Consider the following 26355-nt stretch of genomic DNA (forward strand, 5'->3'; position numbering starts at 1 on the left):
CAATATAGGAATAACTTGGTGAAATTTGATGGCCTGTAATGTACAAGAGGTCAGACTAGATGATCTAATGGTCCATTCTGGACTTAAACTCTATGAATCTATGAAGAAACAGATTTATTATAAAGCCAGAAGTCTGCAGGCCCAGATGGCATTCACCCAAGAGGGTTTTGGGTTTTTTTGCAGGAACTGGAGAATGAAGTGACTGAGTTGCTAATGAAAATATGCATTCTTTCATTAAAATCAGCTTCTATACTGGGAGGGCTGAAGCATAGCAAATGCTGTACAGATGCTCCCCAACTTACGCAATCGTTCCCTTCTGGAACGCCTTGCGTAACTCGAATTTTGTGTAAGTCGGGAACGTATTACACAAAAAAAAAAAAAACAACAACAAAACTCTCCTATTTCTAGCTTATGGATTTTTTTCCGTAAGTGCGGATTTGCATAAGTCGGGTCTTGCATAACCCGGGGAGCGTCTGTACTGATCTTTAAAAAAAACCCACTAGGCGATCCAAGGAATTACAAACCGGTGAGCTTTACGTCAGTACTTTGTAAACTGGCTGAGTTGGTAATTAAAAATAGATTTGTAAATTGCAGAGGTGGACATGATAGGGAAAAACGGCAGGGCCTCTGTAAAGAAAAAGCATGCCTCTCTAAGCTGCTAGAATCCTGTGAGCATGTCAGCAAAAGAGTGGCTAACGGAGAGCTGGTTAACACAGTTTATCTGGACTTTCAAAAAGACTTTGACAAAGTTCCTCACAAGAGGCCATTAAACTGAGTAATCACAAAGTGAGAGGTTAAGTTCTGTCACAGACCAGAAACTGGCTAAGTGACAGAAAACAGAGTCAGAATAATTGGTCAATTTTCAGCATGGCAAAGGCTTAACAGTGGAGTGCCCCGAGGTTCTATGCTGGGACTGTTGTTTAAATGTATTTATCATTGATCTGGGAAAGGAAATGAACAAAGAGGCAGCAGCACTTGTAGTTAACTCAGAATTACTTAGGTTACGCAAGACTACAGAGGATGGTGAGAAACTCCTCAGAGACCTCACAAAGGTAGGTGAATGGGCAGCACCAGGGCAGATGGGATTCAGTGTTGAGTAATGCAAATTAATGCAGGTCTGAAGTAGTCATTTTAATTACTCACACACATTGCGGGGTTCTGAGTTAACTGTAACCACTCAGGAAGGAGACCAGGGCATCACTATAGCCAAGTCAATGAAAACCTCTGCTCAAAGTGTAGCTGTGGTCAAAAAGGCACTGGGGTGCTTCAGGTCACTACATGTGTAATGGAACCAGCTCCCTCTGGGCTGCTAAAGGCCAGCAGCAAGACAGTGGGCCCTTTGTTCAAGAAGAATGTTACTGTCAGGTGGCCTCTAGGAGGCTCTCGTGAGACCTTAACACAAGAAACCAACTCTTGATGCTAATGATCTTGCCTGCTATTGACAGGTATCTAATCTCTAAAGAAAGATTCTTGAGGATTCTTGTGGCAATATCTGCAATCTTCAGATTCCCCTAAGATGGTCTGTCTGTGCTTAGACCTGGGTAAGGGACAGAAATGGCACTAGTACTGTTGGTTGATGATCTCCTCCTGGCTATGGATGAAGGCAGCATGTCTGTGCTTATGCTATGAAGCCTGTGGCTGTGGTTGACAATGAGGTGGTGTTACCAAGGCTGTGGTCCTTAGCAAGAATAGATGGACTTGGTTTGAAGTTGGACCCAGAACATGATTAGCATTTCAGAAGGACCCAGAGCATGATTAGGAGCAAATGTTCTCTTGTTTCTGTGCAAGAGGCCACTAGGAGGGTTCAGAAGGAGACATGGGTGACAGCATTCACAATGTGAGGAAATACCTAGCTGGGCGTCTCCATTTCAGCTCAATCCCTTGGGGGAAACAGATGACCAAATCCTTGTCTACTCTAGGTTCCCCTCCCCTTGTGTTAGTAATTTTGGGAACCTCAGTGTTTTAAAAGCACAACATTGTTGACACTGTGGTAAAATGCCAACAGCCCTGAGAGTCTTGTCTACACTACAGCTGCAAACTTTGCTACCACTGGTGGAACTCACCAGAAGTGTGAATAGTGGGAAATTTTAGGAAAAAGACTAGAAAGAGACAAGGCCATTGCATCTTTCAGGGCAGACAAAACCTCTAATGAATTTCTAAGGTAAAAATAAAAAAAAATATTTTAACAACACATTTTAGGCCTTTTTCATGAAGCAGCACAAAGGCCCACATCCAGTTTTTATTTCCCTTTAAGTAGTTTAATGTGATTTTTTAAGGATTGTGAGTTTTCAGATCCATGAGGGGCTCCCAGCACTTGGGCTGAGCACTAGGATCTGGTTTTCATAAATCTATGTAAACAAATTACAATTTGTTCTTTCCATGAGCGCTGGGTGATGAAATATAAAGCCAAGTTGGGGTCCCACAACATCCAGTCCCCACATCCAATGTCACAGTCAGCACGTCCCTTAACATCCAGTCTAGGCTCGGCTTCTTGCCTCCATCTCATTTCATACAGAGAGCAACAGTGAAGTTGGGAGCCCTATGTGACAGTACAGCGCTCAAGAGAGCTGCGGCCAGCTAGACTCTCCCATGGTGAGGAGCAGCCAGTGGCATACAGACAGTAGAAGACCAGCCAGGACTGAGTCTATATCAAGACACCAACATGCTGGCCCTTCCAAGCAGTGTTTGTTCTTGAAATCTTTCCCTCAGTTTTTTTTGACACATCTACATAAATATGCATTTTTGCTATTCTTCTAGTGTTCCCCTTCAGTCTCTCCAAGCATCTCCAATGAGAAATTCATACAGTCCTACCCAGCCCTGATCTCCCACAGAAGCCATGGCATGGCTAGCCTGCAGATCTCAGACGTTCTGCACACAGGTATGAATGCCCCCAGTTTGCTAACACAGCCCTTTTGGGAAAAGCCCATCCAATGTTCCCACATCTCTCATAGGTGTCATTAAGATGAGGCCATATGTTTCCAATAAGGCCATCTGGGTGACAAGGGAAGAGCTGGAAGCCATATGACATTCCTGGGAGCTTCACACACAATGGCAAGTGCCTGGAGGTCTAACAACAGACATCTGCGCCTTCTTATTATCCATAAATGACCTACTCTGGCCATGTGTGGCCAGAACTCTAAAAGCTTCTGGAGTATATATGGGAGCACCCCAAAAGAAGGGACACTCTGAGATCTCACGAAGCAAGCATGATGACACCCACTGCCTTGGTAATAGGTTCATTGTAGAGCAATTTCAGCCCTGGGCAGCAGGGGCTCTCTGGATAGCAGCACAGAGGAGCAGGCCAGTGACATGAACTAATAGAAACTATAGCCCCTGTACTTCAAAACATACTGAGCACCTATCATCCTTGAGGGAGGAAGCACACGTGCCACAAGTAGGGAGTGGCCATGCTCTTTCCTCTGTCTGGCATATGACCTCTTGTTTTGAGGGACAACTCCAGGGATTTTCAGAAACACCAATTTGTGTATGTAAGCAGAGTCAGGATGAGCTCTACCCTGACATCTGGTGGTGAGTTGTGGCAGGTTGTGGAAAAGAACTTCAGGGGCTGATCTCATTTGCATAGGCACACCCACCCCACCTAGATGATCACTTTGGCTGCTGTGGAATCCCCAGTTTCTCTGTTATCGGGGCAGGAAGTATAAAGTGTTATTATCCTGATTATGCGAATCAAGGACAGTGGAACTGTATTTGGCTTTTTGCTATGATGGAGGGACTCACCATCAACTAAGGAGCTAGGCAAGGGACATGGGTTCCAAAACTCAGCAACGGGAAAAAGGCTGGGGACAGGTATTTGTACTTTGTGCCCCTTCTGTGGGTTTTAAATGGCAACTGTACCGTCTTGTTTCTCTACTGTGTAATAGCAGAGCTAATTTTGATTTTACTAGGAGTCTGGTTACAGATTGCAGAGCTGAATTTATTTTTGGGCTAATGGTGTACCAGCACTGGGGCTCCCCTACTATGAGCTGAAATCACTGAGTACTGTGTTAAGTAGTAGGGGGCCTGAAAATATATTGATGAGTGGCTTGCAGGATGGCTACTGAAGAGGAGCAGCTGCTGGTGATGAAGGCTGTAGCAGAAACCCACGGAGAGGTGGGGCAGTTGGCTGTCAGAGCACGTAGGTAACCCTTTATTCCACCCCACCCCTGATTTCCACACAGGCTCGGGGGGGGGGGGGTGTTAAAACTCTGCAGATGAACTTTTGAACTCTGGACTCAACAAGGACAGAGACAGAGACTTTGGAGTTGCTGGACTTTTGGGACTTTGGGTGACTTTTGGGTTGCTGGACTCAAGCAAGAACCAAAGGGAGAGGACACAGCCCAATTTGCTTGGGGTGGGTTTTTGCTCATGGTTTGTGTTATGATTCCTGTTGGTGGTGTTTCCCCAACATAATCCACATTGTTTCTCTCTGTTATTAAAAGGCTTTTGCTACACTCAGTCTCTGTGCTTGCGAGAGGGGAAGTATTGCCTCTTGGAGGCGCCGGGGGGTGGTGGTGGTGGTATATATTTGTCCCAGGTCACTGGTTGGGGGCTCAAGCTGGTTTTGCATGGTGGTATTGGAACGGAACCCTAGATACTGAACCCGGCCCTTGTTGCTGCCAACTCTGATGGGCAGAAGGGTTACATGCAGTTAAAACACCCATATGAATGGACTTTTCAAAAAAGAGATGAATGTTGCTGTTAGGAATAAAAGTTGTGAGATGTGCTCATCACATGGGGCCAGCACCTATCCTGCAAAAGGCAAATAAAAATGGAACAAGACAGCCTGCATGAAAAACGATGGGGAAAAGGCAGCCAGCTAGGATCCTGTTTACAGAGAAGGATCTGTGTCTGTGCGTGGCAGGGGGGATGTTGATTTGCTTTGAATTAACTTGTTTATTTGATTCCATTATAGGCAGATGCGTTCCAGGATTTGTACATTAAGCTAGGTAACACGTCCGTCCGCTGCGGGAGTCACAGAAAGCAACTAGCAGGGAGTCTCTTTCCAGCTCTGTTTGCCAGTTCAAATCCAGCCCCCCATCAGGCTTACTGGCTGGTTCAGATTCAAGGTCAGGGAACAGAAAAGAGCTTTTCACCTTCAGAGCTCCAGCTACAATCAAGCCACAGGTCAGGAGGTTGACTGGCTCAGAGAGGTTGGGGAATGGAACCTTTCATCTGGAGTTCATCTGTTTAAATGCAGCCTGAGTCAGTAGTGGCTAGAAATCATCACCCTCTTGCAGCCACTTGGTGTCCCTGGATACGTGACAGGAGTTGAGTCTCAGTCCAGTTCCCAGCGGTCCGAATCGCAAAAACCACATTCCCCCTCGCCCCTTGCTGAAGGTCCCAGCAGTGAGACTAAGGGCTGAAAATAGTGACATACCCTCTCACTGCTAGCTGGGGCTGCTTTGGGCCAGAGTAGGGGCTGAGAGGCAATTGGGGAGTTTGTGCAACCACTGTCCGTGCCCACACCTGTTCAAAGGACAGGCCCGGAAGCTTATGAGGATGGGACAGCCCCAGGGATTATGCAGTGAGACAGTAAAGGCCCAGGGCTTTAGCCTCAGGCAATCCCTCAGAATCCATCCCTCAGCACTGTTATTCATTTCCACACTTCCAGCCAGGCACATGGCCAGCACAGCTCTTTGCAGCTTGGAGCCTTTGCCTACAGACAATGGTCTCTTCCTTTACAAAATGGGACTGGCTGCCAAGCAGCTGGTTTCCCTGTTCGTCATCTGTCAGGGCTGCTAACAGCACTCTCCAGTCAGGCCCAGCACATGTGACAGAAACAGCACGTGGGACAGCCTCCCGGGACAGCCTCCCTCCTTCTGAGTTGTTGTAGGGAACCCACCACAGTGATATATGAGCACCTGGCTAACACTTGCGGTGTTATTGTGGGAAGGCTGGGTCAAAGTGGCAATGGCATTCTGCTCTGAAGGTGCTGATGTTTGTGCTCATCCTGATCGCTCCCGGGATCCAGATCCAATGGCGAGTTGCTGACAAAGCTCAGTCTCCTGAACACAGGAGTTTCACTCCTAAAGGCGATGGCTCCACTGCACCAGTGGAACGTGGCTGCCACTGCAGGAAATAAAAACATAGGGCGAGCTGGTCCCTCAGGTATCCTATAGAGGTTCTGATTCTATCATGTCACTGTAGCCCCTGAGCACCTTCCCAGACGAACTGCATTAAGTGAGGTGGCTAACATCTATATGATTGGTGCCCTCTCCCAAAAGGAGAATTGTATATGCTGAAATGTTTTGTTTTGGTAGGGTTGTGCTGGTGGTCACTTTCCCCCCTTAGGTACATGCCTCTCTGTGTTTATGTTAGAGAAGGCAGGTCGAAGAAGCGTGCCTTACGCTTGGAGAGGAAAGAGGTGAGGTTTGTGATGGTCCTTGGCTCCTGGGGAGTTTGTTCCAGTCTTGGACCAGCCCCGAGAAAATTCTGTCTCCTGCATAGACAAGGCAACTTGGATCCATCCCATGAAAAACTTTAAGGTTGAGGACTGAACCCCTGAATTTGACCCTGCATTCTGCGGCGAGCCAGAACAGAGAGCGGAGTACTGGGTTGATAGGCTCCTGGAGGCTGGCGCTGCTGAGCAGTCAGGCTGCTGCTTTCTGAACTAATTACGGCTTTTTTAAAGGTCAGCAATTTTATTGCAAGATATAGGGAATTACAAGACCAAGCCTGGACCACCAAGGCTGAGTCTGCATCTGACAGAAGGTGGGCTAGTCTTCTTAACAGCTGGAGATAGAAGAGGGCATTTTTCATGATCACAGCTATTTGGGTATCTAGAAGCTGTGAGGAATCTAGGCGGACACCAGGCTGTGGCCTACCTTAATGGTCTGAGGGTAGATGCCCTCAGTAGGGCGATGTCGTAGAGGTGGAAAATTCCTCCAAGTGCTTCCCCTCTCCCCACCACATCAGTGTGACACAGGCATACACAGGTGTCCAACCAGCTTCTTCAATATTTCACCGGCAGGGGTCATGTGCAGCCTCTGCTGAAAGCTAAGAACTAGCTGATTGTCATGGGTATTGCAAGATGTTTGCACAGGAAATAACTGTAGAGTTACATAACACGTGGGATATTGGGGTTCAAAACTGTTGAAGCAAAACTTGTCTCCTGAGTGAGGCAGGTCTCAGGGCTAATTCAATCAATGTTGAGAGCGGTGAACATCTGTGGAGACAGCACTTTGTTTTCAGTCTGGGCCTGGTGGAGGCTTGAGGATTTACAGAGACACAAGCACCCCCAAGAAAAGTCTCTGATATAGGGCACCCCCTGGGGTACGAGACAGTAGTCTGTAACTATGTAAGAGATGAAGAAAGAGCACCAGTTATTAGCCACTACAGAAGAGAGACTCTGCCGGGGGGGTGCCTCATGAAAGGTGGACCCCAGCTTTTCAAACTGGACAAGCGCTGTAAAAACTAACCCCTGGGAGAGAAATACCTTATCAGACAGGGAAGTAACTTGTTAACAAGCATAGGCTACAAATTGCATTTTGTTTTTCTTTTACATGTAACCTTATGTTTTTAAACCCTTATTCTTGTTTTTGTTTGAATCCCTGTCTCAAGCCCTGCTAAGTAAGTGTCCAGTTGGTTTTACTATAGACACCTCTAAGAGCCTTGAGGTAAGGAGAGTGTTGAACTGAGGTGAAACCAGGGAACTGGGGCTCACTGCTTCCCTGGAGGCAGTGAAATGGTGACCATTGCAGGTATCCAGAAGATAAGGGACTGGGCACTCAAGTGTAACAAAGTTGGGTGTGTAATTTGCTAGCCTGCATTGGGAAAGAGCAGGGCTTATGGAGCCCAGAATAGAGCACCTGAGTTGCCAGCAGCCAGTAAGTGGAGAGGGCTTCCCTGGGGGCACAGACAAGGCATTCTCACACTGTAAGCAGATGGCAGTGATTCATCCGAGGCACTGTGGGTAAATGCATCACAATCACCTCCGTCTTTCCTGGATTCAGCTTTCATCCAGCTCTTCGTCCACTTGCTGATCTAGGCCAGGCCTTTGGAGAGCTCGTGTGAAGGTTTGTAGAGGCAGGTACCACATGGGTATTGTTGGCATTTTAGTCCATGTTGCCTCACCATCTGCCTAATCAACGCCTAACCAAGAGCAACTGGCAGAACCAGCAGGAGGTACTGAGTGTGGAGAGTGGTTACTGGACAGCACAGGGAGAAGATATTAAGCACACATGGGACCAGCACTGTGCAGTCAGTATGACAACAAGCACTCAACTGGCTCCTTCAGTTCAGATAGATCTGTCGAGGCCAAGGGTCACAGACCCCCATACAAGAGGGTTGATGGGCCATGTGGCCTTCCCCACACAGGGCCCCAGAGTAAGGGCCTTCTAATGACACACCCCACTAATGTGCTGGTAATTCCATCCTGGCTTCTTCAGGCCAGAGTCTGTGCAAACAGCTCCAAGAGAAGAGCTCTGAGCCAGGACAGCAGCTAAGTGACACTCAGCTCCTGACAATCTGCCAGAACTACAGGCAGATTCACCTCTGTCTTATAACATCAACATCCTCCTCAGTATCAGCCCTGTCCATCTGCCCATCCCTTCAGCCAGACACACTCCCAGCTCCACTCTGCACAGGGTGAGCCAGGGAATCACTTACCTCTCTGTAATGCTTCGCAATCTCTGATTTTCCACTAAAGAACCAGAGCAGTACAGACAGATCTCATCACACCAATGTCCATGTCCACAGGGACCGAAGGCTGCTAGGCTTAGAAAGCCTCAAGTGCCTACAGACCAGAAACTTCCCCTTTGTCAGACTCTGAATCCATCTGGATGCAGCAGCAAAATGAGGCCAGATGCTCCTCAGCCTCCCCCCAGGACTCAACTCGCTCTGAGGGTGTAGAAAGATGGGTAGGGACCTCAGCCTATTAGGTCTCACCCTATCCCATGGGCTCAAGGTTCATTACCAAAATCCCAGGTCTTTTACCTCTGGAAACTGTAGCGTATGGTTTTGCTCAGTACCGGGGCAAACTGGTACCTTGTTAAGACGCTGCCATTACCATGTATGAACAGTGGATCCAGCTGCTGGCCCTAGAGTTCTATTAAGACTTTTACTGACTTTATGGGGTACAAGCATTCATCTGCACATTCCTTCAATACCACTTAAGCCTCCCTTCTTTTCGAGACTCTTAAGTACAGGCACACTGCTCCTGTAGATAGACTCATAGAAACGTAGGGCTGAAAGGGACCTCAAGAAGTCATCAAAACCAGCCCCCTGCACTGTGGCAGGACCAATTAATCCTAGACCGTCCCTGGTAGGGGTTTGTTCTACCTGTTTTCAAAAACCTCTGAATCCCCATCACTGGATTCCACAACCTCCCTTGGAAGTCTATTCCAGAGTTTAACTACACTTATACATAGAACGTTTTTTCCTATATCTAACCTAAATGTCCCTTGTTACAGATTAAGTCCATTACTTCTTGTCCTACCACCAGCAGACATGGAGAACAATGGATCACCATCCTCTTTATAACGGCCCTTAACATATTTGAAGACTTATCAGGTCTCTCCATCAGTCTTCTTTTCTCAAAGCTAAACATGCTCAGTTGTTTTTTTGACCTATGAGGAAAGGTTAACGTTTCTAAATCTCTTATTTTGTTGCTCTCTTCTGGACTCTCTCCTATTTGTGTACAACTTTCCTAAAGTGTGGCACCCAAAACTGGACACTGTACTCCAGCTGAGACCTCACCAGTGCCAAGGAGAGCAAAACAATTACCTCCCACATACAACACTCCTGTTAATGCACCCCAGAATGATATTAGTCTTTCACAACTGCATTACATTGTTGACTCATATTCAATTTGTGATCCACTGTAACCCCCAGATCCCTTTAAGCAGTCTGACCACCTCGCCAGTTATTCCCCATTTTTGTAGCTTTGATTTTTCCTTCCTAAGTGAAGTACTTTGCACTCGTCTTTATTGAATTTAATCTTGTTGAATTCAGACCAATTCTCCAATTTGTCAAGATCATTTTGAATTCTAATCCTGCCCTCTAAAGTGCTTGCAACTCCTCTCAGCTTGGTGTCATCTGCAAATTTCATAAGCACACTCTCCACTCTATCATCCAAGTCATTAATAAATATATTAAATAGACTTGTGGGGCATCTCTGGTGGGGTCCTGCAGAGGTCAGTACTGGGTCTGACAGCAAATCATTGATAACTACTCTTTGAATACAATCTTTCAACCAGTTGTGCTCCCTCCTTATAGTAATTTTATCTGGACCACATTTCCCTAGTTTGCTTATAAGAATGTCATGTGGGACTGTGTCAAAAGTCTTACTGAAATCAAGATATATCACATCTACAGCTTCCATCCATTAGGTTAGGAACCCTGACAAAGAAGTAAATTAGGTTGGTTTGGCATGATTTGTTTTTGACAAATCCATGTTGGCTATTGTTTATCACCTTGTTATCCTCCAGGTGCTTACAACTTGATTGTTTAATAATTTGTTCCAATATCTTTCCAGGTATCAAAGTTAGGCTGACTGATCTATAATTCCCCAGTCCTCTCTGTTCCTCTTTTTAAAGATCGGTACTATGTTTCCCCTTCTCTAGTCTTCTGGGACCTCACCTGTCCTCCAGAAGTTCTCAAAGATAGTTGCTAATGGTTTTGAGATTGCTTCAGCTAGTTCCTTAAACACCCTCATATGAATTTCATCAGGCCCTGCTGATTTGAATACGTCTAGCTTATCTAAATCGTCTTTAATGTGTTCCTTCCTGATTTGGGTTTGCTTTGCTTTCCTTTCCCCTTGTTGTTAATATTAATTGCATTTAGTATCTGGCACCATTAACCTTTTTAGTGAAGACTGAAGCAAAATAGGCATTAAATACCTCAACATAGTTGTACCGTTATGTTCCATGCCCACTGGGACCTGTTCGTGCCTGACAATGGCACCAGCTAGCTCGCTCACCCACTCTACAAGCACCAAAGAAGGCAACAACAAATGTCTCCCTAAATAAAATGGCCTCCCTCCCACAGCTGCAGACCCATGACAAAGTGAGAGAAATGCTGTGTGAGAACGTATTGGGTTTGATGGAAGGCTATTTACTTTGTATATTTTGACATGTGATGTTGATATTTTGTGTTTTAATGGTTACAAAGCTTTTACTTTTTGAAATCAATATCCACTGTCATTAAATAATTATTGAGTGACCTGCTTTGTTGTCTGACCCCCACCCCATAATTTCCTGCAACTGTGAAAATTTAAATAGATAAAATAGAAAAAAAAATTAGACATCCATATTATCTGTTGAAATTATTTTAAAAAAATCAAATTCTATCAAGCCTAAACATAAACAAGCAAACAAAAATTTGCTAATCTACTTATTTCTTCCACAGGCTGAGAAGGAAGAAAGAGAGCCTGTGACTAAGGGTATGTCTACACTGCACAGTTGTCGCCAACACTTTTGTTTTTCAGGGGTACTTTAAAAAGTCCCCCGCGAAAGATGAAAGTTTTGCTGAAGCAAGCAGCAGTGTGAACGCAGCTTTGTCGGCAGGAGCATTCTCATGCCGACAAAGCTTATGCCGCTCGTGGGGCTGGAAGTATTTTGTCGGCAAAAGTGCTGACAAAAATACCACAAAAGAGCATTCACACACGCTGACTTTTAGTGACAAGGCTGTGTCGACACAGCCTTGTCTCTAAAAGCTGCGTAGTGTAGACAAGCCCTACGTTTCCTTTGTTCTCTGGCTGGCTGGCTGCTCTAGTAGTGAGCAAAAGAGCTGACCCCATAGCAGAAACCCAGCTTCCTCAGGAGGGGAGCAACACTTGCATGGCATGAAGGTGGCACAGGAAGGGGATTCAAGAACATGGCACACAGCTGTTGCTGCCAGGAGGAAGGATTTGCCTTTGTTTCTAACTGGTTCTACTGGATATTGGGGCTGATCCACAGGATGGACAGAACTGTGACCCCCTGAAGACAAAACACAAGGACATCTGAAATCTGCTCGACCCAACAGGCAAAGTGCAGTCCAAATGCTGCTGATGGGGTTCACAACACAGTCCTCAGCCATCCTCAGCTCCAATACAGAGATGGAGCTGGTAGAGACCTCAGGCCAGGCTGTTCAGTTACAGATGGGGCATTGCATGCTGGAACCTGTTGTCCCCATAGGCTGCAGCATTCATTAATAATGAGTTGCTCCAGTTGGCTTCATTTCATGCATATTATGAACTTATCTACACACACAAGCTGTACTGCTTTAGCTACACTGGCATAGGTAAAGCAGTACAGCCCCCTAGTGTGGACACAGTTATACTGATAGAGAGGTGTTTTATACCAGTATAGCTATCCCTGAAGGGGAATAATTTATACTGGCATAAGGCACCTTTATACCAATATAACAGCGTCCACACAAGAGGTTGTGCCCATTTAACCACGCTGATAAAAATAAATCACCCCATCTGAAATAGTTATTCCGGTACAAAAGCTGTGTAAACCAGGTCTAAGAGTGGCCCTTGGTTCATGCTACGATGCCAGCGCAGCTCTTGGATGGGCAAAGCTTGGGCTCCCCTGGTATTCCATAAAGATCACTAGGCCTAAGCCAAATGTGGGCTCCCAGTGCAGCCAGCACTTTAAACTCCCCACGCCTAGGCATGGCTCCTGACTACGGTTCTGAGCAAGCACGTGCCCTAATGAGAAACTTCACAGCGCAGCATGCAGGAGGGGCCCAACCTGGCAGGCACTGGAGAAAGGAAACAGATTGAGTACAAAGACATGATGGAAGCAAAGCCCGCCTGAACCCAATGCGCGCAGGCCCTCTGCAAACAAACACAGCAGGCTGAGCATCCCATTCCAGAGACCCCGGCTGCCAGAGTGGGATCCAATGACAGTGGGCTGGGGACCCAATCCCGCCCTGCTGAAAACATACTGCATAGGCGAGGCCTTAACCAGAGGAAATGCTCCTGTTGGGTTCACGGGAGAGGGTCACTCATCTCCATGTCACACAGAGACAAAACAAGCACATTTAGTCACATTTGCATCTTGTTCACTAGCAACACCCATCCCCGCCATTGGGCTTCCCAGCTTCAAAGCACTGAACAAACAGATCAGCCGATTCATCTCCACACCCACACACCCCCTCGGGAGGCAGGGAAATAAGTAACATCCTCCCCCATTTACGCTGGGCACAGCTGGGACTGAGAGGGTCTCTCTATTTGCAAACTGCAGGAGGGGCAGAGAGAGGCTGCTGCTCCACAAACACAGGGGGGTGTGGGGTGGAAGTGGCCTCTTTTCTGCCCTGAATCTAGGAAAGTAGAAATCTAGAAAGTAGAAATGCTGGGAAATCTCCCGATCTTCCTAAAAATGCTACAGATTGAAGAGGACTTTGGGTGTTTTAATTTAAAATGACATTCCCCAATAGAGTTTCATTTGCAGCTTGAAGCTCAGAGGGAACCTGGCATTTGGCTCCATGAGCTCTGCTTTAATTAGGTTTCCTCTTACTCCCCCTAATGTGCTGTTGCCCCATCCTTGGTTTATGGACCATTACGGCCATGCTGGGGAATTACACTATGTTCTTCTCAGATGTCCAAGTCTCGGCATTGCTGGGATTCAGGGAACAAGCCTCCTGGGGATTCTGCTCTGTTATCAACACCAGCTCCATCCTTCCAGTCGCTCATTAGTGGAGGGATTAGAGTCAGAGTCTGGGCCAAGAATACGTCCGTATTTCCATTTGCATTCTACCTGATAGCCCCTTGGCTGAAGGAATGGGCAGTTTCTCCAAGGAGAGGATTCCGCATCACAAAGTTGCACTTGCTCCTTTCCCCACCAGGCCCTCAATATTTATCTCAGGGACCAGCAGGGAGCACAGGGCTGGGACCAGCATCACTCAGGGTGAAGGGAGCTGAACCAAGCACTAGGATTGCATCTGTGCTGGCAACAGTTGGGCATGAAATTTCCAGGCAGTGCAGCTCCAGCAGTGCTAGCTCCAGGGTAGACAGGTCTCAGGTGTTTTCATCACCATGCCTTCACACCCTGCTCAGAGCCATCAGAAAGAGTTGTAAAAGTCCCTTCGCAATTGGACAATAAGTATGCACCCCTGCCAGGACTAGGGCAATCTAGTGCTCAGTGGTTACTCCCCTCCGCTATTTACAAATGCTTAGTATGTCCCCCCATGCCCTATGGCCATCCCTTAACTCAGCTACACAGTTTTTGCGCTACTGATTTTTCCCCATAACTCCCTCCAGCCCCTTGCTCATTTTATTGCTCTCTGAATTCCTCCCAAATTGCCAGTATCTTTCTGGCAAGGAGGTGCCCCAAACTCAACACAATATTCCATATGCATAGACAGGGGGGCTCTAGGACATTATGCCTCTGACTACAAAGCCCAAAGCTGCTTGGCCTTTCATACAGCCATATGACACTGTCATTGCCTGTTCAATTTGCTGCCTGCTACCATCCCGCCATCTCTCTCAGGTCTTCCTCCTTCCCAGGTTTCTCCCTCCCACTGAGACTCAGGCTATGGGAATTTTTTTTCCTCCAGACATAATAGATAACATTTTTCCAGGTGGAATCACATTCTCTTATTTCCTGCCTACGTTTCTAATCCCTCTGGGTCCCTCATGCACGCTCTACACACAAGCTTGCACCGAAATAACTAAATTGGTTTTAATTCATACTGTTTGTTATTTCAGTGCAAGTCTGTGTGTGGAAACTCTCCTTTTGGAATAACAAAAGTCTCCCATTTTGATTTGGCTTAAGCAGCTTTTTTATTAAACAAGTTTTTAACCAAAAAGTAGGATATGTAATTAAAGACTGTAGCTAGAGATGTGAGGGTCCAGGGGGAAAAAACTGGAAAAAGGGGAAAAAAAGAAATCTTTGTATTTTCTGTTCTCCCTCACTTGACCCCCACAGGCCAGTAGGGAAAAATTGAAAAGAAATTTTATGTGAAATATTGTCTCTCAGAATGAACTGTGAATTAATCCAGTTTTTCTTCCCTCCTTCTACTTTCCTTCTCTACTCTACCTCTGCTCACCACTTCCCAGTCCCTTCTCTTCCCCTCTGCTTTGACTGTTCCTTACCAAAGCTTACTCAAAGGGGTTTGTGAACCATACACACTAGAAGGCTGAATTAAGATAGCACAGACAACCTTCATTCCACAGTTCCTAACTTTTCACTGCTTGACCTTGTGGCCTTAATGTTCTTTTAATATAAGTTTTTTTGTCTGTAATTACTATTGAAACTGTAATAAGAAAAGGAGTACTTGTGGCATCTTAGAGACTAACAAATTTATTTGAGCATAAGCTTTCGTGAGCTACAGCTCACTTCATTGGATGCATTCAAACTGTGTTGTTATAGATTATATGTCAAATATTCTATATATAAAATACGCTGTGAACCAGATTTGTTAATATAGCCTCACATAGCATACCCATGCCGTATTTCCAGTGTCACCCTGCTCTGCAATACAGAGTCTAAAATGACAATCTGACAGTTTTTCTTTCAGCTAGAAAAATGAGAATGAAAAAGTGGATTAGGGCTTGTCTACACAGGGACATCCAGGAAAAATAATCCAAATCAATTAAAAGGCATAAATTTGAAGTGGGTTAGTTAAATCCCATTCAATCCCTGTGTGGATGCTGTTAATCAGAATTAAAGTGGCCTTAATTCAGTTTAGTTTAATTCACAAGTGCTGACAGGTTTAAAATGTTAGAAAGCCAAGCAATTGTCTATAGTGCCGAAATGGGGTTACATGCCATGTGATTTTAAAACAGTATTTTTATGTAAGAAAAATGACATTTACATGTCTCTTGGGCAGCTCTAGTTTTTCTTATAGGCTTCCCAGCTTGCTTGCCAAAGGCTTTCAACTGTGTCAAAACCGGAGAGGGGCTGAGATCTGAGACTCAAAGTTCTCTTGGCTCCAAGCAGAATTGCTTTTTTCACATCATTCCATTTAGACTGGCATTGGCTTTTTAGTTTCATGTTTTTAACAAGGTTTCAAATATCCACTTGCAGATGGCGCTGGATCAAGAAACTTAAATGCTTAGCTGCCTCGGGAAAATTGTTGCTAAAGGAAAGTGCCCTAGAAAGTTGTGAATAAGGGCCTGTCTGCATTAAGGAAATGTCCACTGTAGCTACATTTGTGTTGTGTAAGCCCTGTGCATAAGCATGCCGCACAGGTGTAAAGTGGGGCTTGGACCTCTATGACTTACCCTTAAATATTACCCTCAATTTACTGGGGTATGTGTGCTGTTGTGAATATCCTGCTTTGGTTTTGAACTTAGCAGTGTGTGAAACCTTCAGCAGAACATGCATGTGAAAAGCATTTGCGTATCGTGGCTTTTTGGCCAAGTTAAGGTCCCATTTTTAGAAGCTAGTTTGGTGTTACTAAACAGTATTTCTCATTAACTTAAACTGAGTGACAGCCTTAAGTGAACAGAACAGCATAAGGTGTGTACAATATGTACACCATTTGTAAGGCTAAATAAGAAATTCCAGTTGGCACTGTGTGTACTGTATTATTTAACAAATAGTTATGGACACTCAGCAGTGGCAACACCATAGTTAAGGTTGCAAGAAAGTGTCCATTCTAATCCTGAATGTGTAAATTCAGGGTTAACTGGACAAAAGGTTTTAGAGATGTTATTTTGAAAAAAATTAGGATTTTACTTTTTCAGAAGGTCTAATTTTCTTTTGGGGTGGCATCTTCTAAAGCCAGCTGGGTCTCAAAACTTGACAGCCATCTTATCTGCTAGTCCTGGACCAGTTGACTCTTTTTACCAAGGTGGGATTCTAAATTTCTGGTTATTAGAGGCTGCCTTTGAGCCACAGTCTGTAATTTCCATGAGAAATCTGAAGATTGTTGCAGGCTCCCCTCCACCTAATCTAAGTTTTCTTTTCAAATAAGTGTTCTAGCCCTTTGTTCACCTTCAGAATTGGAACCCATCTCTAGGTTTGTTGTGTTGTTATGGTGAAATTTAACAATCACAGATTATTTCAATTAATTTTTAGAGGGAGAAAAATACACATTCCCCACCACCAACCCCAGCTGCACTCGCCTTTCTCCCCTCATTCGAGATCCTACCATAAATTTTGCTCCCTACAGCTGGTATTCCTAACCCCAACACAGAGAGCACAGGTAGAGACAGAACCTTCACTCTTTCCCCTCAGGTGTCTCGTGAGTGCTGGGGAGAAGGCAGGGCCAAGAAGAGGTGCCACTGAAGTGAGGGTGTTGCGAATAAGTCCTCCTCCACACCTCTAGGTCTGAAACACCAAGCATGCTCCTAACAACTACCTTGTCAAAACAAAGTCCTCCCAGAGGCAGCTCTCTAGGCTCCACAGTTCAGCTCCAGCAAGATGTCCATGCAGTGTCTAAGCACCTTAAAACAGAGCTCTTTCCTATTCCCATGCCTGGGCTGCTGGGAAACTGCTCTGCAGGTCCCAGTAGCCCTTCCTTGTTTGCTATACAGCCACAGTCCAGCACATGTGTCATTTGGGCAGCAGGAGCCCACCAGACAGATTCTGGATACAGATTTATGCACCGCGTTCCCACAGAAGCAACTTCCTGTGGTCCCAGCAACGGGGGCCTCCTCCTCACACACTGACCTGGAATTAACATGCAAGTGGTTGCAGGGCAGCAGGCCATTCCTGGGGGAGGGGCAGGGGTCATATTCCCTGCAGCTTCTTCTTATCCAAAGAATTACTGTTTGTTTACTTCAAAAGTAGAAAAACTGAACTGTTTCCATTTAGTTTGCCTTCTGAGCCAAGGTGCAGCTCCGCCTGCCCGGCGGACTGTCAGGACCTCCCTTCTCTCTGGGCAGGGATTCAGGCTAGTGTGGCGCCAACAGAGGATCTGTGACTAGGCCAGGCCAGAAGAGCAATGCTTCCCAGTCACTGACAAGCCCAGAATACTCCTCTCTAGCACTCAACATGTCAAAGGGTGCCACTCCCATGCCTCCCAGCTCTCACACTGTACAGGACGAGCTCCCTGTGGCTGCCTCCAGCCCACTACCAGCTTTGAACCTCTGCCAAACATGGCGTGTAATAAAGGGGCATGGAAAGCGCCAACTCTTTCCCAGTCTGAATTTTGGTAACGGGGGCTCTGGTCCCACCAATCCTGAAAACAGCACAGGAATTCAAAACCCACCTCCTTCTCCCAGAAGCATGTGTCTTCAAGTATGGGAACACCAGACATGCAGAAACATGGACTCTCCCCTAGCCTCCAGGGGAAGGGAGTACAGTAATAAGCAGTGTGGGGAAGCCAAGGATTCAGTGAAAGCCGTGGAAGATTGTCCTGACAGGGCAGGGATGGGTTCCATTAGGGAATACTGGAGGACACTCAAGGTTGAGGCCAATATGCAACTTCCCCTCTGCAGCAGATGTGGGTAAATGTGATTACCCCTGATGTGGACAGAATTTTCTCCCAGGGATGGGAATTAGGAGATGATTTTACAATTTAACTCCAAACATACTTGATGCCAGTGAGTGTGAAGAGGGGAAAGGCCTTTATCCTAGAGAACATTGCTGTCTCCAGTTCACAACAGGGGGCTTTTGGGAACAAGGGCTCAGCCTTCAAGACATCATCTGAGCCTTTGCCTAGCTCACGTCAGCTTTACCTCATTGATCAGACTCCAATCAAGGATGCAGATGGCTATCACTGGGAGTCACTCCTTGGATTACCCATTGATGTACCACTGCCCTCAATCACTGGGACCCCAATCTCCCTGGGACCCTTACCTCACTCAAAGAAGTACCAAGGATTGCCATACTAGGCCAACCCATTGGTCCATCTAGTCCAGCACCCTGTTTCCAACAGTTGCCAGTCGCAGATGGAAACCCTACCCAGAACACACCTGATCTACCAAACCTTTTGTCTGTCTGTCAAAGGGTTTCTAATCCCCTCAGTTCAGGACAGTTACCTCACTGAGGCTGGGGGTATAACTGCGATAGTACACAGCCTCTCAAGCTGACCAACAGGGTCTCGTGTCTTTGTTCTACCTCCTCAGTCTGTATCCATTTCTCATCTTATATTTAGCTTGTGAGCTCTCTGGGGCAGGCTGTCTTTTTGTGCTATGTTTGTACAGGGTCAAGGACAGCGGGGTCCTGGTCCACGACTAGCGCACCTAGGGTCTATGGTAATACACATAAATAATATATTCTCAGAAGTGTTGGGGTCACAATTTCCAGACTCTCTCAGGGAACACTCAATAGGGACGCATGCTAAGGCCTGGTCCCCAGAAATCACTGCACCTGTTTCCCATGCTATGACCTTGAGGTGTGAGGTGACCAGCAGTCTGGGCACGTTCACTAGGAGCTTGTCCATAAGAACAGGCAGCTGAAGGGCAGGTTTCCATCCCAAAAAACAGTGTTTCCACAACTCCATCCTTGCTCTTTGCCAGGACAGCTGTTGGCATCAGCCACTGCAGTCAACCACAAAAACAGGAGCCCACAGAAACTGGGGGTCAGGACTGTGGTTACGTGGGCTCCTCCAACAACTTCCCAAGGCTCATTAACCTGAGACCAAATGTGCAAGTGAGGCTAATCCCCGTAGTTAGATCGCAGTCAGCATCATTCATCTCAGACAGGCCTATAACCACCCTTGGGGGCAACTGGGCTCTAACTTTCGCTAAAGGGCCTGATGAAAAGGAATTTGCCATCTCTCCTTATCAAGCTCTGTACCTGTTTGGGGCATGTCCTGAAGGGAACCCCGACGGAGCCGTCACCATGGTAGAGTAGCCGAGGCCAGGACACCAGTACAGAGCAGACAATTCCAGCACATCCAAGGTCAAACTGAAGTAACCAGCAAAGGAAATGGGCAGCACCAGCACTGACACTGCGAAAAGCTGCAAGAGCCAGCTCCATGGGCTCGGTGGTGAGTGAGGTTTCTCTCCTCATTTCAACACCAGCCAGTTGTTTTAGGATGACAGCTAGAATCCCCCCCCAGTACAGCCCAGAGACATAACTGGGCACTCGCTATTCAACTCTGCAACACAGCCAGTCAGAATTTATAATCACCACCTGGGGCCTGTGAGGGAATCTGCCCTGTAAGCAGAGACCTCTCCTTGGGGTACCTCACAAAGCCCTTCCTGTATGCCACAGCAGTGGGGCAGGATTCACCACACAGAAGGAAAAGACAACACTGAACACCATGGACACTGCTAACAAGGCAGCACCAGATTGAAACTGAAAACTCTTTCCTTACAGACCTACATTGACAGCCAGCATGTTAGTGCGGCAGCAACCCAGCCAGTTAGTGACAGGAGAGGTCAGAAAATGGTCTAAAACCAGTCCATCCTCCTGTGAGAATGGACATATTTGGTGCAGATAGTTTTTGAACAACATGAGAAGAGGCTCACTGCCTACGTGTCAAGAACTACTTCAAAAACCCTTGCACCCAAAGGTTGCCGCATCCCTATTTAGATCACAAGCTCTTTGGTGAAGGGATCAGCTTTCTGTTCTGTGTTTGTAGAGCACCTAACACTCCGGGGTCCTGGTCCATGACTGGGGTTCCAAGGCACTACGGTAATACAACTACTAGATACAAATAATTTACACCTTAGAGTAGTGGAAACCCTGCAGTGAGAATCGGTCTGAAGATTGGTTTTGTGTCCTGGCATTTCCTGTAGTGAGGATTGGACTTCAAAGTTTACAAACCCCTGCTCTTGCTTGAGCTCCCCTCATTACCAATAACCTTGTGCTGGAACTTTTGGGGCTGACAGTGTGTTTTGAATCTCAGAGCTGCCTCACAATATCTATGACATGGAACCAGCAGTGGCCCCTCACTCCTGACCCTCCTAAGATGTTCTTCCATATCTTCTCTCTGAACCAAGGGTGCTGGCAAGCCAGTTGTTGAGGGATATGGCTCAACTCACTGGACATGAGCAACACCCCACAAGCAGAACTTGGCTTTGCTAAACAAACAACAGTTGATTTATTTGCTTCAGCTTCTCTGGGGTTACAGGCCCAGCCTGGGAAGCTCCGGACAGTATCAGAGTCAGTTTTACAGCCTTGGGAAGCTGCATCACCATAACAAGCTTTGCAGTCACCTGCAATCAGTCATTTACTAGATTTCTGTGAAAGACCCCAGGTTGAAGGACTGAACATCAGTACAGACCATGGCACATGCAAGGACCACTTCATATTGCCTAACAAGGAGATGCATTAGGTGGTGGAATAATCTCCCAGGGAAATGGTGGGCGCCTCACCCTGGAGGAAGAGCTAGCTGCAGGTAGCAGTCAGCATTGGCCATAGGTGAATCTCCAGCTATTGCAATTGTATAAGATGCACGTATATGAAAGCGATAATAGTGACAAGAATGAAATGCTCTCCTCAAAGTGCTGGGGAAAGGGTCATCTTGCAGGCTCCACAGAAACAAACCCACTGGAGAGGACACAGGTAGGATGCAGGCATGCTTTCTGGAGCTGGACACAAAGCCAAGCACTTTGCTCAGACATCCATAAACACTTACAGAAGAACATTGATATGGATCCTGCAAAACTCCCACCCATTACGTTACTCTAGGAGGTACCCCCACTCTGCAAATATACAAAACAACAAAGAGATACTTTTTTGGAATATTCCCAGAAGTAGCTGGGAAGTGTATGACCACCCTAAGGCTTACAAGAGAAAAAGCCTACACTTACAGTGGGACTTACAAAATACGAGCAATGGGGTAGATTACAGCTTGGCTTAGAGGGAACTGGGCTGTAGCCAATGAGCTACTTTTAACACACAAGAAACAAAGAAACAACAACCACCTTGAGCCCTTACCACACAGTACTCAATCTAGAAGGGGGTTAGTCTCGCTTAGACACAGTATCAAATAAACAAAAGCTGCAGAGTTACCTAAGCATAATAATCCTGCACCAGATGCCCATGCACCTACTATATTACACTACGATATATAAGAACTGTATACAGTCGTGTAATTTAAGTGTGTAACAGTTACACCAACCCTTTGCTCCTAGGATCTATGATGATAGGCACCTTGGAAACGCCTGCGTACATTTGTATACTATCCCGAGTACCTGTGCTCTTCTCTGCATATAATAGCACAACTCTAACCAATATTCTTAGCTGGGGGTGTTGCTTGGACACACAAAAAGCCACCAGCCTGTCTTCCTGGCTGAGACCATTAAAGATGCTACTGAACTGGACAAAGGACGACACTATTAAACCTTGGGGAGGCTCTGTCCTGGGATACATTCACCACGAGAGCGCCTTCTTTTGGCTGCCCTGAAGATTAGTTCCTTCCAAGTCTGACGCTCCCTTCTGTTGCTCGCTCATACACCCTGCCACCTCTCTCTCTCTCTCTCTGACTCAGGTAGGGTGACCAGATGTCCCGATAAAATTGGGACTGTCCCGATTTTTAGGTCTTTGTCTCATGTCCTGACTGATGCACGGTCGGGACACCATTTGTCCTGATATTGCGGCTTTGGCCACTCCGGCGTGGTTTTTTGCTTTGGCAACTCCAGCCGCTTTTTTTTTTTGCTTCCCCCATGTGTCCCGATATTTTCTCCATTTCATCTGGTCACCCTAGACTCAGGATGCTCTCTCTTCATGGCTTGGCCATCTGGCCAGGTCACTTTGTGCTTTCCCCTTATGGGGGTATCAAAGTCCCACAGGATGAACAGTCCCAGGCAGGCTGCAAATCCACTGCTCTGACTGTGCCACTTCCCCAGTGGCTGGTAGGGGAACCCGGGCCCAGCTTCCAGCTTAGGGACCCTCTAATCAGCAGCCAAGGTCTGCAATGTCCCACCTTGCTACCACTTCCCTGAGCCTTTTCCTACTCCACCTCTCTCAGGCTTTCACTCCACCACCCTTCTGGATAAATCCCTTCTTCAGGGCCTCAGTCTCCTGAGGTTTCTGCTCTCCCCCCTTGGCTTTCCTTCCTTCCCTCCCTCATTAACAACCAGAGTGGCTGGAGGCTCCCCCACTGCAGCCCTTTTTCTGCTGTCAATTTCCTGGCTTTACACTAGCCCCGCCTGTTCCTTCTCACTGGGCTCCTTCCTCAGTCTGTGGCTACTTAGGCCACCTAGTTCCTCTCAGGTGTGGCCTGTGTGCTTATCTGGCTCCTTCTCAGTCTCATTAACCCTTCCTGGACCAGTGTGGGGTGAACACTCCACCACAGGCTCTTCCCCACAGTCGCACCTGTTCCCAGGAACCAGGAGACGGTGATGGAGACAAACCTAGTTCTGCTTTAGAGTGGATTCAGGGCAATTGCCCCTGCACCAGTACTCTGCAGCTCTAATCGCCCCAAGGAAGAGCCTGTGACTTGGAAAGGAAGCTAGATCTTCTGCATAGCAAAGCAGAGCACTGTTCCCTAGGGCACTGGCTGGGCCTCGGGAATGAGAGCTTGGGGCCTGGAATGGAAGCAGGGCCTGGCCCAGCACAGCACAAACCCTGGGGTTAATTTTCATTTGTCAAGGGAATCTGGTTCCTGTTGATAACTGGGGTGACTTACCCAGCTCGTGGTTGCTGCAGGATAGGTGTCTGGGCCCCTCTGGGTGAGCCTTCTCTCTCTGCACTGCCAGCCCTCTTCGGAAGGGAGCCTGCTGGGGGCTGGAGGGCTGCCACAGAGCCAGGAGGATGGTATGCTCGTTCTGGAACGATCTCTTCACATTGGGCACCCTGGAAACCTGAGCGGCAGATGCAGAGCTGGGGTCGGCTGCAGGATCCCTTGTTCTGGCATGGAGGGTCACAGACGGCTGGAGGGACACGGAAAGGAGTGAACAGAGATACATGCTCCCAGTGCAACAGGCCCATGTTGCCCTCTCCATACAGTTGCAGTTTAAGGAGTGGGATAACACAACTTGTCCCACCCCTGACACAGACAGTTAAAGGAGGCTTCCCTTCCCCACCAGCCCTTGGCTAAATCCCAGCTTCAGGAGAGACCCTTCCCTTCCCTCAGTCAACTCCTAAGGGCAGGTGAACTGCTAAGACTGGGGTGAAGAGGAAGGTCAGACTGACATTTCACACAGGTCACATCTTTTTGGGTTGCTACAGCTCTGGGCTAGACTGGAACCAGCACCCTGGAGGTGAAAGTCTCAGTACTGTGATTACCATGGATCACGAATATGATCTACAAGAGAGAGAGCTGAGAGCTGCTACTCATCCCTCCATTGAACACAAAGGGGCTACTCCTGAATTACTTTGGTACAAGTGAGAGCAGAAATGGGCTTAGAAAAGCTTACAATCCAGTGCCCTGATCCCCACAGAGAGCTCATTGCAAGAAGAAGGTCTCAATTAAGCTGAGAACAGGAGCTGCAATAGCACAGGGAGGGATTGGAGAAGGGAAGCGGGAGGCGGAGGACAATATGGCTCTGGGATCCCTTGGGAGTTGTTGTATTAGGTTTCATTTTATGATATTGCTTTATTATTCTATTTCATGGTTATATTTTATGGCTCCCCTCCCCGATCCCTCTGAGCTCTCTTGTCCTCTCTGAAACATTCCTACCCTTCCCCTGCCAGCTAATTCTGAAGTCACCATGCCCAAATTCCTCAGCAGTTACAGGGACTTACAGTTCATTAACTTCATGCCCAAATCATTCTCACAGCCTGTGTGTGTTCCTAATTACAGCACATCAGCTTCAGCTCTGACTCTGGGAGGAAAGTGTCATTAATTACATGCTGGAGGCCCTAATGCTTCCCAAGTTAAGAGGAGCCAAATTGGGTTTATAATCCAGTCAGTAATAGTCAGGAAATCACAGTTCACTTCAGTGGGACCAAGTTAGTCATTCTCCACTGGACAACAGCTACATGGCTCGTGGCTAAAGGAGACCAAATGGAAGCATCTCCCTTAACGGAAAGGAAGCCCCAACCAACAGAAGCCCCGCTGGAGGGTTCGGATTTTAGGTCTAGGGGAACCTGTTTGGATAATGCAAGAACAATTCAACTTTCACCTGCGGCTCAACCTGAGCCGAAATGGACCCTTTCTGTGGGGGCTGAAATGTGCAGTGAACATTTCTATCACGGTTATTTTAGATTGTGTAGTTCCTCCATGAGCCAAGCAGAAGGGACGGGTGTCTAAGGCATTCTGACATACCAGCCATGTTCTCAAATAGCTACGTAGACTTTTAATGCACCTCCCTTCTGTTCGGGTTCCCATACAACACTCATCACTGGTATGCAAGCGCTAGTTCATCACTAAAGGCACATGGACAAAGAAAATGTTTACAAACCTGACCACACATGCCATCTCCTCACCCAGCTTGACTCACTCCCAAATACCTCCTCCCCCAGAATTCAGAACAGAAAGGCCCTACAGCCCTATCAGAGCAGTGGGGATGGGTCCTGTCTGAAAATGACCTGCCACCAGCCCCTTCCCAGGGAAATCACGGGCATGTTGGCATGGTTACTTAAGTTGACCTTGACCGCTGTGTTACTGTACTGGGAGAGAGGCAGGTCTCAGGGATGGGCAGAACACAAACCACTTAGGGTTGTATAGGCTAAAGCCAACAACTGGAATTACACCCCCTCTGTGAAGTGAATTGGCCATCAGTGCAGATCCCAGAGCACAACCAGGGTCCTAGTTAGGCAAGAATTCCGCCGTGTCAGTGAAGTCTGACACTCCGGGGTTCGATGTCATTTAGAATTAGAGGATCATGCACCCTGTGCTTGCAAAGTTCATGACAAGAGTGCAGAGCTGTGCAGGCTCCATGCTTCTGTCAGAGAGGGTAGCTAGAGGAAGGACGTGCGAGTTTGCGGGGATTTTGAAAAGAAGGTGTGAAATATTACGGGATGCAGAACACTGCATTATGGGAAGTTGACCCCATGCTCCCAGTCACCCCTGCATGACTTGTTTTGGCCCCAATAGGCATTGCAAAAACGTCCCAAAACACCCTGTGCTGGATGGTGGTGAGTTGCACAGTGGGATACCTACCCACAGTGCACTGCATTCTGCATCGATACAAGCAATTCTGGTGAGGATGCGCACTGCCAACACAAGGAGCGTAGCGATGGAATAACTGCAACAGCTGTATGCCGATGTAACTTAGGTCAACATAATTTTGTAGGGCAGACCTGGCCACAAACTTTCGAGTCACACAGAGCTCTTTTTAGGTCTGGGGAAAGTACTCCGAGCATCAAAGCTAAATACAAGGTGGAACAGATTGTTTAGCATAAGTAGTTAGCACACATTCTAAGGGACCAATCAAGATAGAGTGGCCCATTAATATCTCTGCAGTCATAGTATAAAAAGGGTGGTTAAGTGCATGGACTGAATGAGACACTGGATTTATGGCTTATTACAACAATCTGTAAGCCACTAACCCTCTCTTTTTGTCCTATGTCTGCAGAGGTGTTAATAGGCCACTCTGCCTTGAACAGTCCCTTAGAATGTGTGCTAACTACTTATGCTAAACAATCTGTTCCACCTTTTATTTAGGGGTGATGCTCAGGGTACCTTTCCCAGGTC

General features: G+C 47.0%; 1 protein-coding gene across 4 annotated transcripts in view; it reads right to left on the reverse strand.

Annotated features, from left to right (window-relative positions):
- Positions 1-26355, reverse strand: part of LTBP2 (latent transforming growth factor beta binding protein 2) — a 130026-nt gene that overhangs the window by 78676 nt on the left and 24995 nt on the right. For all 4 annotated transcript variants that reach the window (XM_075129776.1, XM_075129775.1, XM_048854681.2 and 1 more), the window contains exon 3: positions 23404-23647. In XM_075129776.1, the coding sequence (XP_074985877.1) occupies positions 23404-23647 (244 nt within the window). The remainder of the gene's footprint in view (positions 1-23403; positions 23648-26355) is intronic.

This window comes from Caretta caretta, chromosome 6 (assembly GCF_965140235.1).
Source record: "Caretta caretta isolate rCarCar2 chromosome 6, rCarCar1.hap1, whole genome shotgun sequence".
In the NCBI taxonomy this organism is placed as follows: domain Eukaryota; kingdom Metazoa; phylum Chordata; order Testudines; family Cheloniidae; genus Caretta; species Caretta caretta.